The 14,497-nt window shown below is 44.7% G+C and overlaps 2 protein-coding genes across 4 annotated transcripts in view; one reads left to right on the top strand and one right to left on the bottom strand.

Moving 5' to 3' along the window:
* The window catches only part of AVEN (apoptosis and caspase activation inhibitor), a 117,755-nt gene extending 116,221 nt beyond the window's left edge, over positions 1-1,534 (bottom strand). Inside the window, exon 1 of the mRNA XM_075426100.1 lies at positions 1,208-1,534. Coding sequence (XP_075282215.1) covers positions 1,208-1,462 — 255 coding nt within the window. The 5' untranslated portion in view covers positions 1,463-1,534. The remainder of the gene's footprint in view (positions 1-1,207) is intronic.
* The window catches only part of CHRM5 (cholinergic receptor muscarinic 5), a 116,301-nt gene that overhangs the window by 50,548 nt on the left and 51,256 nt on the right, over positions 1-14,497 (top strand). For 2 of the 3 annotated variants that reach the window (XM_075426098.1, XM_075426097.1), the window contains exon 3: positions 6,943-13,380. In XM_075426098.1, coding sequence (XP_075282213.1) covers positions 7,026-8,612 — 1,587 coding nt within the window. In that variant the 5' untranslated portion in view covers positions 6,943-7,025 and the 3' untranslated portion in view covers positions 8,613-13,380. Of the gene's footprint in view, positions 1-6,942; positions 13,381-14,497 lie in introns of those variants that run through there. The other variant, XM_075426099.1, reaches the window with a different exon arrangement.

Raw genomic sequence — 14,497 nt, 5'->3', positions numbered from 1 at the left:
TGGCTCTGTGGCTTATGAGGCAGCACTATTGTGTCACATCCAGAACACAAACCCATCTGCACACATCAGTATGAACCCAGCAATTTATGTTGCTCACAAGTGAAATTACTGACCAATGCCCTGGGTAACGTACCAATCCAGCTGCACCTTTTATCTCCCAAAGCACAAGTGCTAAAATGTATCTAGATACAATGACAAAAAGGATGAGTATTTTACATTTTTTCAATCCACTAGCAACCATGGGAGTTCTAATATGGATAAAACACTAGCTGGGTCCAGTTGAAGCCACGGTATCGTAAAAGTCAAAGCAAATCTAATCAATGTGATGCTGAAAATGGGGTAGCAGCTGGTTCATCTACATTAGGACTCCCAGTGCTGCCAATACCAATCAGTATTAGGTCGTCATTGTAATCTTTTTGCCAATTCAGTGACACCCATGATTTCTATGTTGCAACAACATGAACGGAAGCAAGATAATCTGAATGTAGTACTGTCATAGCATTTATAAATGGAAACGGTTTTTAAAGGGACAGTGTTGATCTCATACGACGTTGGGTTGCAGAAGCATTTTAACACCTCCACAGGAAACTGAAGGTGTGGTTGTGGTATGCTTAGGCACGCCTGTGCTACTGTTAATCTTCTAAAACACTTTACAATAGGTCAAAGCACACCCATCAACTTGCATTAACGACAAATACGCGTTCCAGTGAACCACAGACCCCAGTTCTGTAAGATGAGCTATGGTACCGTGTCTTCACTGCTAGTACCCCAGGCTGGGCAAAACACACACTCCTTTCAGCTTCTGACCAACTGTGCCAACAACATTCAGCAATTCTTCCTCTCTACTTGCAAACAGAGATCGATTCTTCAGAAGCATTTTTCCAACGAGACTTGTATTTTTCAGCACAGAATTATAAATATATTTCGACCAGCAAATACCCTTCTACGTTTCCACTAGACCTGGGAGGGCGACAAGGGCAGAGGGCGGCCGCCTGGCAACCCCGGCACCCCCCACCATATCATGTCCCGTCCCGTTCCCGCCCCCAGCTCCAGCTCCCTGGCCAGGCGCGCCTGTCAGCCGGGCTCCGCCTCGGGAAGGGAGGGGAGGGGAGGGCTGTGCCCCACCCCGGCGGCCGCCCCGGGCCCCTCCGCGCTCGGCGCCGCCTCGCGCCCGCTGCCGCGGAGGGCGGGCTCTGCTCCTGCTTACCCGCCGGGGGGGGTGGGCAGGGGGCGGCGGCCCTGCCCCGCGACCTCGAGGCTCTCGCCTGCCCCGGCCCCCGCCTCCTCGGTGCCCGTGAGCGCCGCCTCTTCCCCGGCCGCCGCCTCCTCCGCGGCCGCCGCCGTCCCCGCCGCTGTCATCTGTCGCCGCCTCGGCCGCTCTCTCCGCGCCGCCGGGTGGCCGCCGCCGGCCGTGCCGGCCACCTTCCCTGCGGGGCCGGCTGCTGCCCCGCTCAGGCTGCATGGCCGGGCCGCGCCCTTCTCCCGCGCCGCCCGTGGCCGGGCCTGCCTGCGCCGCGCCGGTCCCCGCCTACTCCCGGAAAGAGGCCGCCCGCCGAGGGCGAGAGAGGGAAATGGCGGCGCCAGTGGCCTCAGGAGCTCCCCCTGCCTGCGGCGCGGCGGCCCGGCCTCCCCGATGGCGAGGAGCCGCCGTCTGTCCCGCTCCGCCTGCGGCGAGCCCCTGGCGGGCGCCTGGGGAGCGTTTGGCCGAGTACCCTCTGCAGATCTCGGCGAGCAAGGAGTGGAGAACAAATACCTTTTCACATGTACTTCAAACAAACAAAAATGCATTTAATGTTTAGAAAGCAACACACTTAGCTAAAGCTATATGAACAGTAGAATTGTTTATGTTGGAAAAGACCTCATTGAGTCCAACCATAAACCTACCACTGCAAAGTCCACCACTAAACCATGTCCCTAAGCGCCACATCTACACATCTCTTAAATACCTGCAGGGATGGGGACTCCACCACTGTCCTGGGCAGCCTGTTCCAATACTTTACAACTCTTTCAGTGCAGAAATTTTTCCTAATATCCAATCTAAACCTCCCCTGACGCAACTTGAGGCCATTTACTCTCATCCTATTGCTAGTTACCTGGAAGAAGAGACCAACACCCACCTCACTACAGCCTCCTTTCAGGTAGTTGTAGGGAGTGATAAGGTCCCCCCTCAGCCTCCTCTTCTCCAGACTTAACATCCTCAGCTGCTCCTCATAAGACTTGTTCTCTAGACCCCTCACCAGCCTCGTTGCCCTTCTCTGGACATGCTCCAGCAACTAAATGTCCTTCTTGTAGTGAGGGGCCCAAAGCTGAACACAGTACTCCAGGTGCAGCCTCACCAGTGCCGAGTACAGGGGCACGATCCCCTCCCCACTCCTGCTGGCCACACTATTCCTGATACAAGCCAGGATGCCATTGGCCTTCTTAGTCACCTGGGCACACTGCTGGCTCATGCTCAGCCGGCTGTTGACCAGCACCCCAAGATCCTTTTCCAGTGGGCTACTCTTCCCCAAGCCTGTAGAGTTGCATGGGGTTGTTGTGACCCAGGTGCAGAACCCAAAGTTAGCTTTCTGGAGCAAATGAGGGAAATAGCAGCCAAGCCCCGGGTGACAGGGCATTGCACACAGGCCTGCGCTACGTGAAGCGCATGAGGTGACTGCAGCCTCTTGAGGAGCCTCTTGCTCTGAGGAGACAGAGCAGGGACACTGAGCAGCTTTGTGCCGTAGAGCTAGGCTGGTTTGGCCTTCTCTGCTTGAACTAGGCGGGCACCCATGCTGTCCGCAGGGAAGTTCACTGGTTCCCTGACAGCAGGTTTGTCCGATCGCTCTTAAGCATGCAGGCTGTCATTTGACAACACCCATTGAAACATTTATCTGGTTTTGAAGGGTTTGTAAACCTGGTAGTCCTTACAGCAAAGTGTGACCAGACCTCCCATACTGTGAAACCATGGGCTGTAGTGTCTCTGCACTGTGGTAAGAGCTGCTTAGTTCTAGGGCATAGCGTGCAGCGGATCAGTAAATTAGCTTAGCATGACTCCAGCGCAACCCAAGGAAATAAATCAAGTAACAGGGAGCAGCCCTGGCAAGCACGTTGCCAAGATATCTAAACGATTCCTTGTGCAGCCAGCACAGGTCTGGCAGACTCAGTGCTGAGCTAGAGCTAATAAAACCCATCGAATTCAAGCTGTGACTGCATCTGTGGTGCAATTAATCTGTGACACGAACAATCTGCCTACAGATAACTGTAAGCTGACTATATGTACAAATTTAACAACTCACATTAATTAATACAGCTAGATTGAAAAAATATCACTAATATTTGGCAACAAATAGAAAATATCATTACAACTCACAAGCATGAAGTTCATGCATCAATAATTATGAGACAGATAGCAAAGTCATACTACACATGTGCATTTTGATTTTGTAATTTAATTTTGATCTCCCTATTATTATCATCTCTTATGATAGATAATTAACATAAATTATGTTACCATAGCACACAGAAGTCCCACTCACAGGCACTATTGCCTTGAGTGATACACAAATAGAGAACAAAAGGCAACACTGCAAAGTGTTAGCACAGACCTATGAGACAAAAGATGATAGGGCATGAAGAGGAGAATGAGATCTTTGCATACTAGCAGTTTAGCTACCATCAGTTTTTATAGGCATCACAGCCCATTAAGGAGGGAAGGCTTTGCATGATGACAATGACAATGATTTTTATTTAGAAATTAATTATGGTTTCTATACCACATTACCAGTGTTCCTTCCACCCATGTCATTTCAAACCAAGAACAGTTGTGTCAGAACAACAATTTCTGCTCCTCCTGTTACTCTGAAGTCTGCAATCCTCATGGGGCAGCTTTAGCAGTCTTTCCTCCCAAATCCTTGTGTTAGGGAGGGTAAGCGACCTATGAGGGGAACACACTTGTTACCTTTGGCAAAAGACAAAAGATTACAGGCCACAGCATCTAGGTAATACCTAGTCTCCCCTCTTCTCAGAAAAATGTAATCTTCTGGCAAAAAACAAGGCAGGAAGTTCAAACAAGCTCCTATAATCATCCTAAGCAGCTGCCCAACCCCAGGTGTTAGGCAAAGAAGTTAGTAGAGGTTTGTCTGTTTACCTGATATTCATAACTGGTGCCTTTTTAAGACCATCTCTAGCCTGTGCTGAGATGTTGCAACTTGTAAAAAACTCACATGTTTCAGGTATACTAGCTGTCAAGTTCTGGAGTGCAGGAGCACTGTTGGTTGTGTTAGAGTTTAGCTGTCTGCTTCCAAGGTCACCTACTCTGCTGATAAGACCTGTTGTGAAGAAAGCTAGAAGCAAGGGCCTCCCTCTCCTTTCACTTGGGAACTGCTTTTAAGCTGAGGCTGTACTGCTGGGCCTCACCTGTGCTACATCGCAGCTGGGCAGCAGCTACATCTACACCTGGTCTCCTGCTTCCTTGGTCTTGACTCAGATCTGCTGGCTGGGCTTCCTGGCTTGGTCTCAGACCTGCCTCATCACTACAGACTTGCTGTGCGATCACTGGACTATGTCTGATGGTGATCACTGTCTCTGGGCCTGATCATGAACCAAACATGCTGCTCCACATCCTGCTGCTTCTTGGTGAGGTTTCTGCTCCCCCTGCCTTGGTATCGTGCTCCACCTGTGGCTCACCTTGCCTCGCAGAGCAGCTGGCCCTTGCTGCCTCCTAATATTGCCACTCTAAACCCACCACCACACTGCCACACTTAAAAATTTAATCACACAGAGCTGTTGACGTGCGGCACAACAGTGCTGCCTGTCCACTGAAAGAAACATAAGCCGTGTGAGGTAGCAGAGACACACAGCTTCATCTCTCACACCTCAGCTGTCACAGCCATGCAACTGCTCCACAAACCTTTGTTTCACATTAAATGAATTCCTACACTTCAAGGCTGTGTAAAGATTTGTAAAGCCAGCGTGCCCAGTCATCAGGACAGCTCCGACCTGGGGGAAGCCTTTGCAGAATGCAGAACCAGGATGAAATTTCTGTCCTGGCATGGGGCTCGTTAGGACTGCTGTGGCACTTTAGCTATTCTTGGCTGCTAGACTGGCTCTGGAGGCTGTAGAGAGCCAAGCGTACAGATGGTCAACATGCATACGTTGTTATCATTATTACTAGGCTGCAAGGCCTATACATGAACTAGAATCCTGTTGAGTTAGGTTCAATATACGTTGTGTATAAATGGAATACAGATGCACAAACATCTCAATATAAGACAGGAGACGACAGACACACACAGATGGAGGAGAACATTTTGGGTAGTATGATAGACAGTGGTCTCAATACAACAGGAAACTTACCATTATCAAATTTCATCACAATGAGAGATAATCGTTAGAGAGGGTTTGAAGAAGAAAGATGAGACACTTCTGTGGATATTTAGGAGACCTGGGACAAAAGTGAAGGAAACAATGAAAGCAAACAAGAGGACAATGAAAGAAAATAAGATGCTTTTCTGAAAATTCAGCAAGTGACTATAAAATACTGATGTATTCAACTGATGAGAGACAGGACACAACTACTTGGTACAAAAGATAGATGATGACATGTGGGAAAGGATAGGCTGTGAAAGCTTGCAATTAAGAAAAGACACTTGCCAAGACCAAAGAAAATAATGTTCTGAGAGTTAGCATGAAAGGTGAAAACACAAATAAGTGGTGTGGATGGATAGGGAGGATCATATAGTAGTGATCTGATGCTGAGAGAATCCAAAAGTCTTAGAGTTGGACTTTAATAGGTGATTTATGTGATAATATTAGCTGAACCTGCATCTGCTTTGAAAAAAAGGGATCATCTTATGGGTTGTATGCTGGCTAGATGCTTAATAAACAAACTTAATAATTTATCTTTCATTCCTGGCTTAAAAAAACTAACTACTATTTGACTATTACAAGATTACACAGTCTAGCAAGATTAGGCATCAAGCAAGTGATTAGCAGCATCTGATGTGATGGAATGACTCAAAAACTAGCAGGTATCTTTTAAAGAACCAAATTGCCTAATTCAGGCATGCATTCACTGGGGCAAGAAAACAGTAGTGAACAATGTAGGAGGGGATGGACATCAGAGGCGTGCATGCATTAATAGAGTGACAGTGGTGCCATTTCCACTTTTTGCTGCTTATGCAAGTATTAAATAGTTTTTGTTGTACTGTTTGTCACTGTGGTTATCCATTGTCGCTTCCTCTTCAGTTTGCTCCTTTCTATCCTCAGCCCTACCAATCGCTCACCCAAACTGCCCTTCTGTGCCTCACCCAACCAGTCTCCTCTGTCTCCAGATCTCCCAACAGAGAAAAGTCTTTCCTACCTAACTTATTTTTTCAAAACTGTCTTCTTGGCCTTGCCTGCTTCCGTAACTCAAAGATTCCCCCTCAACTGCCCCAAGCACTTCTAACACCTGATTGTTTCCCGCTGACACCATGCCAGCATGGTTCCTAACTCCCCATGCATCCTCAGTTTCCTCTTACTCTCTTTCTGTTGTTGGTGACTTCTCTAAATTTTCCAGAGACAGTTTCTGAAATCTTGACATGTTGTCTGCATAGTACTGTAGGAAACAACACAGCAACTCACTATCTTATTGCACTGCAAAACTTCAAATGCCTGTCTTTAAGAATATGTAGAGTGTATCCTAAGGTATTCAAAATATAAGAGCTGGTGTGATTGACTGTCTCAAGAAACAATAGTTGTTTTGACTGCATTTAGAAATGTCATAAAATGCCAGAGTAGATTGTCCTAGAATGTACATTTGTGTGTTTTAGTTACGTTCACAATGGTAGAAATCAAAATGCAAAAAGAAGGCACAAATAATTTGATAGCATGTTTTACAAGTGTTTTATGGTAACTCTAATGGAAGTCTGTGCTGTTTAATGAGCTGCTTTCTTTTTCTGTGTTTTCCTTTCATCTTTACAGCTGTCTCCAAAAGAATATTTTCAAGTACAGAAAGCAATATGCAACAGTGCTAAAACCCTGATGACAATACACCAAGAACAAGAATGGAAGTAAATTTATTCAGCAATTCTACTGTTGTAAACAGTTCATCCATCAACCATAAGCAGTTAGAAGGGCATAGCCTCTGGGAAGTCATTACTATTGCCACTGTAACTGCAATTGTAAGCTTAATAACCATAGTGGGAAATATTCTTGTAATGATATCCTTCAAGGTTAACAGTCAGCTCAAAACTGTCAACAATTATTACTTGCTCAGCCTTGCCTGTGCAGATCTCATCATCGGAATATTTTCTATGAACCTTTACACGTCCTATATACTCATAGGCCATTGGTCTCTTGGAAGCCTTGCCTGTGACCTGTGGCTAGCACTGGACTATGTAGCTAGCAATGCCTCAGTGATGAACCTCCTAGTCATCAGTTTTGACAGATACTTTTCCATCACAAGGCCTTTAACTTACAGGGCCAAACGGACGCCCAGAAGAGCTGGCATCATGATTGGTCTGGCTTGGCTAATTTCCTTCGTGCTATGGGCACCTGTAATCTTGTGCTGGCAGTATTTTGTGGGTGAACGAACAGTACCACCTGAAGAGTGCCAGATACAGTTTTTATATGAGCCCATTATCACCTTTGGTACCGCAATTGCTGCTTTTTACATTCCAGTGTCTGTGATGACCATTCTGTATTGCCGCATCTATAAAGAGACGGAGAAACGTACCAAGGATCTTGCTGAACTGCAGGGTTCAGAGTCTGTGGCAGAGTTTCAGATGATAAAGCCTCAGAAAGCTCTCCTGAAGTCTTGCTTCAGTTGCAAGCAACAAAACTTAGTCAAAAGAGAGAGGTGTCAGGCTTCCTGGTCTTCATCTAGTCGAAGCACGTCAGCTACGGTGAAAGCCTCTCAGGCAGGAAGTACTTGTAACGACTGGGCTAAGGCTGACCAGTTAACCACCTGCAGCAGCTATGCATCTTCAGAAGAGGAGGACAAACTTGCCGCTGATTCAGTTTTCCAAGTAACTTACAAAAGTCCGTCTAAAGGTAAGGCAGAAGAGTTTAATGAGAGTACAGATGTTGTTGTCAAAGACCAACCTGAAGAAAATGATTTTGAGAACCAGAAATACTTTTTGTCACCTGCCAAAGGCCATGTAGAAAAGAGTAAAAAATGCATGGCCTATAAATTCCGGTTGGTGGTTAAGGCTGATGGTATGCAGGAAGCCAACAATGGTTGCCGCAAAGTAAAAATAAGTCCTTGTTCTGCTGCTCTGCCAAAGGATCCTTCCATCAAAAGCATGGATCCAAATATAAATAACCAAATCACCAAAAGGAAACGGATGGTTCTTATAAAGGAACGCAAAGCAGCACAGACTTTAAGTGCCATTCTCTTGGCTTTTATCATCACATGGACTCCCTACAATATCATGGTTTTGATCTCCACATTCTGCTCTGACTGCATTCCCCTGACACTGTGGCACCTTGGATATTGGCTATGCTATGTGAACAGCACTGTTAACCCCATTTGTTATGCCCTCTGTAACAAAACTTTCAGGAAAACTTTTAAGATGCTACTTTTCTGCCAGTGGAAAAAGAAAAAAGTGGAAGAGAAACTATACTGGCAGGGCAATACCAGACTGCCGTAATTGCTCTTATATAAGGGGTAAGGGGCGAAATAGATATTGACGTAACCTAGTAAATTGACTGTAATTCTGTCATTTCAAAGCTGTTGCTTTATATGTCTAGGGGTTAAAAAAAATCTACAGAAAAGTAAAATTTTGCATGAAACTAGTGTGCCTGGGATAAAGAAGTCAGTGGCTGCTGTGAGCAACACAGGGTGTTTTTGATTATGCAGTAGATCTGCATTAACGTTATTCTGTTTGGGGTTTTCTGTCCTTTCTTTCAGCCTGAGAATATGTAGAGTAAAGGATAAACTACTAGAAATTAGGGTGGGGTGGTCATCCAGTCATCAGGTCAGGTCATCCAGTCTATCTCTCTGTAGTGCAAACTGTTTCTTCCTATAGTTCCTTATTAGTGTATTGTCTATTTAGATTTCAATGTACCAAGCAATGGAGCTCGTACTACTTCTGTTTTGAGACTTTACCATCTGCTGTTGGAATGAAACAAAGACTGTTTAAAGGGGGAAATACTGTCATCCCCAATATTAAATGGTTAGGGAGATTCATAATACTCCAAATGAACACACATATTATAGGAGAATGTAATACTGAGAAAATTTCCATTTTAAGGATGACTTTTTTGGAGGGCTCATAGTGGAGGAGATAGATGGTGTATTTTGTATATGAAGAAGCCAGTCCCAATCTCAATTCCATCCTGCAAGCCACTGTCATCTGTAAAAAATGGTGATGGTTAGCAGATACCTCTGAATTTCTCCATTTCCCAATGCCTCTAAAGGAAATTGTAAAATTTTATGCAATGGTGACAGTGGTACGAATCAGAACTGACTGTAAAGCATAGTGGGCATAGTGTATCTACTTTACAACACAAGGAAAGTCTTTTTTGCAATAATCTCCTTTACTGATGGAACAGTGCAGAACAAGAGAAAAATATATGTTGATGCCCTATGCATTTATGTATATGTTATGAAATTATTATAAACAGTGACATATTTGGCATCTCCGAAAGAAGAAAGATTTTTTTAAATAATTTTTTAATATTTCTATAAAACTATTAAGAACACTTTGCACTTTCATAGCACTTTTTACCTTTAAATAGCTTTACAAACACTACTCAACATCAGGTGTTTGGAAACATAAGTTATCTCCAGTTGCTATCTTTTGGTCCAGCAGAACCACATCTGCTACGGTACTGGGAGCTGGAGTCAACCTCTCTGGCATCTGTGGCTTCTGGGACTGGGCTGTACTGGCCTAGTTACAATGAGCTGCGACTCTGGCTGTTAGCTGAGGTTTGCTGGGGCTTTGGGTTTGTGGTGAGGATGCTTCTATGGCAGGGTTGAACTGCATGTGGCTGTCTGACTTCTGGGTTAGATTGGCAGGAGCTCTGCAGCATTAACCGGGTGAGTGCATAAGCGAGGGGCTGCCACCCCTCCAGGAGGTGGCTGGAACGGAGCTGGTGACCTGGCTCCTTGTGGTGGGAAAAAACATGAAGCCTCAGGAAAGGCCATGAGCAAATAAAGTTAATGGTGACAAGAATCATAAGGAATGAAGTCCTAAAGTAATGAAGTGTTTACGAATAAATGAGAAAGATCTGCATAGACACAAAGTTCAGATTCGGTTCTAGCCTTTCTATCAAAATTTGGGGTGAGATGCTCTGGAATATTAACTTGGGCCAGTCTTCATATTATATCTACTATACACTTTAGTGGGACATTGCAGGGGTTACATGACCCAGTTGCACATTTCAGGGTTTGTATTAGTCATCCTGAATGTACCATTGCTCTCAGTGAAAATGTTCTTATAATTTATTAAATTATCATACCATCAAAATGTTTCCCTACAGATAAATAATTCCTCCATGTCAACAACTACAGTACAAGTAATTAATATTTTTTATCCCCGATCTCCAGAGGGGAAAATTGTGTCAGTGAAAGATTAGCAGTGTAGTAATGTAAAAATATGTTCTCTAAATTCAAATGATTGATTTTGTAACACACCGTACTGTGCCTATTTTTTTCTGTACATTAGCATACGATTGCTTATTCAAGGAAAGTATGGGTCTTTATAAAGACCCTTTCATCAACTTTCCTCTGGCACTATCCAGAGCTTTTCCTGTGTACAGTAACTGTGTACAAGTTAGTTATTACAGTGGGTTTATTTTATGTTACATTGGATCAGACATTCCATAAACTGTGTTTGATTTTTAGCAAATGAATGTGCCCCTCTGTGGCACAAGCTGTAGTTAAAGGCAAAATTTGTGAGGTAGTAACAGTTCCTGCTACCTGCAGTGTTGTTGCTAAAGTAAAGCGTTGGCTTCTACTGAAATTAAATGGGATTTTTTTTTGTTGGTGTTGGCTTTTGTTGAACAAGAGTGTTCTGTAAATGTTTATGAACTCTGTGCTCAGTAAATGTATTATAATACACGTTGATGGATGCAACAATGTTGGTTCAATGTAATTGTGAAATATGTACTCCAACTATGCTGCTAGCATTTCACCATGTGAGAGATTACGTGGCCAAATATGGGTACATTGTAAATACCTAGAACTATATAAAGACGTGTGTGTTGCTTTATTGTTATGTAGGGTGTTTATTCTTAAAAAAATCAAAACCACAAAAAGAAAAACATGATCCTCATCAGAGTATCAGTTAGTCCTTAATTATATTTTGTTTTTACACTTTGTACCTTTAAAAAGTGTTGTGGGACTTTTACAGCGTGGAACGATCTTGTCATCTGTATTTCTGTCCTTTTAATGAACCTTTTGCTGATCCTATAATTGATTATGGTGATGGTCATGGACTGGTGAAAAGATATTTTTTTGTAAAATTGCATTCTATTTATACATCATTACATACACATACATATATACAGATGCATAAATATACATCCCTAACTAAGCTTTTCAGAGACCCAGCACACTTCAATATTTTTGAATACTGAATTTTCCCACAAACTGCAGGTATTTTTGTCTCTCCCTTTTCATACGTACTAGCCTCCCTATATATTACAGATACCCATAAATTATCAAGTAACATTCATTTTCTGTAAATATAATTTATATTTGTAGATAAATACTTGGAAGAGTTCCCAGAATTTTTAAATGGGTATAGAACACCTAGTTACAGTTGTGCATTTTCTGTGACTACTTAAGCATGGAGTGAAGAGCTTTGCAAAGGACAGAAAATCAAGACAGAACATAAATGCAGGGGTTTTCTTTGTAGAAAATCCTGTTGAACTGAGGAAGGATGAAATCAAAAAGGGCTATAGAGAAAATACTGTTAGAACCTGTAAAATATGATAGAGTATGTTTTGCCATGAATTATATAATTCAATTGCTAATCATGCTTATCCTACTCACAATGAAATGGTGGAGTTCAAGATCCTTATGGCAGTGAGGAGGGCACACAGCAAGCTCACTACCCTGGAATTCAAGAAACCAAAATTTCTCCTCTTCAGGTACCTGCTTGGTAGAGTACCATGGGATAAAGCCCTGGAGGGAAGAGGGGGCCAAGAAAGCTGGTTAATATTCAAGGATCACCTCCTCCAAGATCACAAGTGATGCATCCCAACAAAGAGGAAGTCAGGCAAAAACACCAGGAGGCCTGCATGGATCAACAAGCTCTTGGACAAACTCAAGCACAAAAAGGAAGCCTACAGAGGGTGGAAGCAAGGACGGGTAGCCTGGGAGGAATACAGAGAAATTGTCCAAGCAGCCAGGGATCACATTAAGAAAGCTAAAGCCCCGATAGAATTAAATCTGGCTAGAGATGTCAAGGCCAACAAGAAAAGCTTCTATAGGTATGTCAGTGATAAAAGGAAGGCTAGGGAAAATGCGGGCCCTCTCCAGAAGGAAGTGGGAGACCAGGTTACCCAGGATATGGAGAACGCTGAGGTACTCAACAACATTTCTGCCAGTCTTCACCAGGAAGTGCTCCAGCCACACCACCCAAGTTGCAGATGGCAAAGGCAGGGAAAGGAGAATGAAGAACTGCCTACTGTAGGAGATCAGGTTTGAGACCATCTAAGGAACCTGAAGGTGTACAAGTCGATGGGACCTGATGAAGTGCACCCACAGCTCCTGAGGGAACTGGTGCATGGAGTTGCTAAGCCACTATCCATCATATATGAGAGGTCATGGCAGTCCGGTGAAGTTCCCAGCGATTAGAAAAGGGGAACCACAACCCCCATTTTTAAAAAGGGTAAAAAGGAAGACCCAGAGAACTATAGGCCAGTCACCTCTCTCCACCGTGCCCGGCAAGATCATGGAGCAGATCCTCCTGGAAACAGTGCACAGGGATTTAAGGTGATGATTGGTGACAGTCAACACGGCTTCACTAAGGGCAAATCGTGCCTCACAAATTTGGTGGCCTTTTACAACAGGGTTACTGCACTGCTGGATAAGGAAAGAGCAACTGATGACATCTACCTGGACTTGAGCAAAGTGTTTGACATTGTCCCACATGACACCCTTGTCTCTAAATTGGAGAGACATGGATTTGATGGATGGACTACTCGGTGGGTAAGGAATTGGCTGGATGGTCACACTCAAAGAGTTGCAGTCAGTGGCTCGATGTCCAAGGGGAGACCAGTGACGAGTGGTGCTCCTCAGGTGTCAGTATTGGGACCGGCACAGTTTAACATCTTTGTCAGTGAAATGGACAGCAGGATCGAGTGCACCCTCACCAAGTTTGCCGATGACACCAAGCTGTGTGGTCCAGTCAACACGCTGGCTGGATGGGATGCCATCCAGAGGGATCTTGACAGGCTTGAGAGTGGGCCTGTGCGAAACTCATGAGGTTCAACAAGGCCAAACGCAACGTCCTGCACATGGATTGGGACAATCCCAAGCACAAATACAGGCTGGGCAGAGAATGGATTGAGAGCAGCCCTGAGGACACGGACTTGGGGGTGCTGGTTAATGAGAAGCTCAACATGACCCAGCAGTGTGCGCTCACAGCCCAGAAAGCCAATCGTGTCCTGGGCTGCATCAAATGAAGCATGGCCAGCAGGTCGAAGGAGGGGATTCTGCCCCTCTGCTCCATTCTGGTGAGACCCCACCTGGAGCCTCGCATCCAGCTCTGGAGCCCTAAGCACAAGAAAGACATGGACCTGTTGGAGCAGGTCCAGAGGAGGGCCACAAAAATAATCAGAGGGGTGGAACACCTCTCCTAGGATGAAAGACTGAGAGAGATGGGGCTGTTCAGCCCACAGGAATAGAAGGCTGTAGGAAGACCTCATAGCGTCCTTTCAGTAACTGAGGGAGGCCTGCAAGAAAGCCAGAGAGGGACTTTTTACGAGGGCATGTAGTGACAGCACAAGGGGTAATGGCTTTAAACTAAAAGAGGGTATATTTAGACTAGATGTAAGGAAGAAATTCTTTACTGTGAGGGTGGTGAGGCACTGGACCAAGCTGCCCAAGAAGCTGTGGCTGCCCCCTTCCTGGAAGTGTTCAAGGCCAGGTTGGATGGGGCTTTGAGCAACCTGGTCTAGTGGAAGGTGTCCCTGCCCATGGCAGGGGGCTTGGAACTAGATGATCTATAACATCCTTTCCAACCCAAACCATACTATGATTCTGTGATGAACTATGCATGTCAATTAGCAACTGCTATTAGCTGTTGAAAGGTATTTTTATATGTGGATTTTTGTTCTTCATCTCTGTTGTACCCATAATTAGATCTGCACTGGGATATGTGGACTGGAGGACTCTAGATCCAAAGACAGTGATGCACTTCAAGGCAAAATCCTTAATTGTACTTCATTATCACCCTTTAGATATTGTTTCAGTTTTAGAGCTGAGTCTCATGAAAAGTCCCCATCTCTAATTCAATTATTCTGATTATTTGATCTCCCACAGAGGGCTTTTCTCAGAAATCTGTGACATTGCCTCCTTGTC

Source organism: Opisthocomus hoazin, chromosome 7 (assembly GCF_030867145.1).
Source record: "Opisthocomus hoazin isolate bOpiHoa1 chromosome 7, bOpiHoa1.hap1, whole genome shotgun sequence".
NCBI lineage: Eukaryota > Metazoa > Chordata > Aves > Opisthocomiformes > Opisthocomidae > Opisthocomus > Opisthocomus hoazin.
Note: the sequence above shows the minus strand (reverse complement) of the source record. Positions and strands in the feature narration are given on the sequence as shown.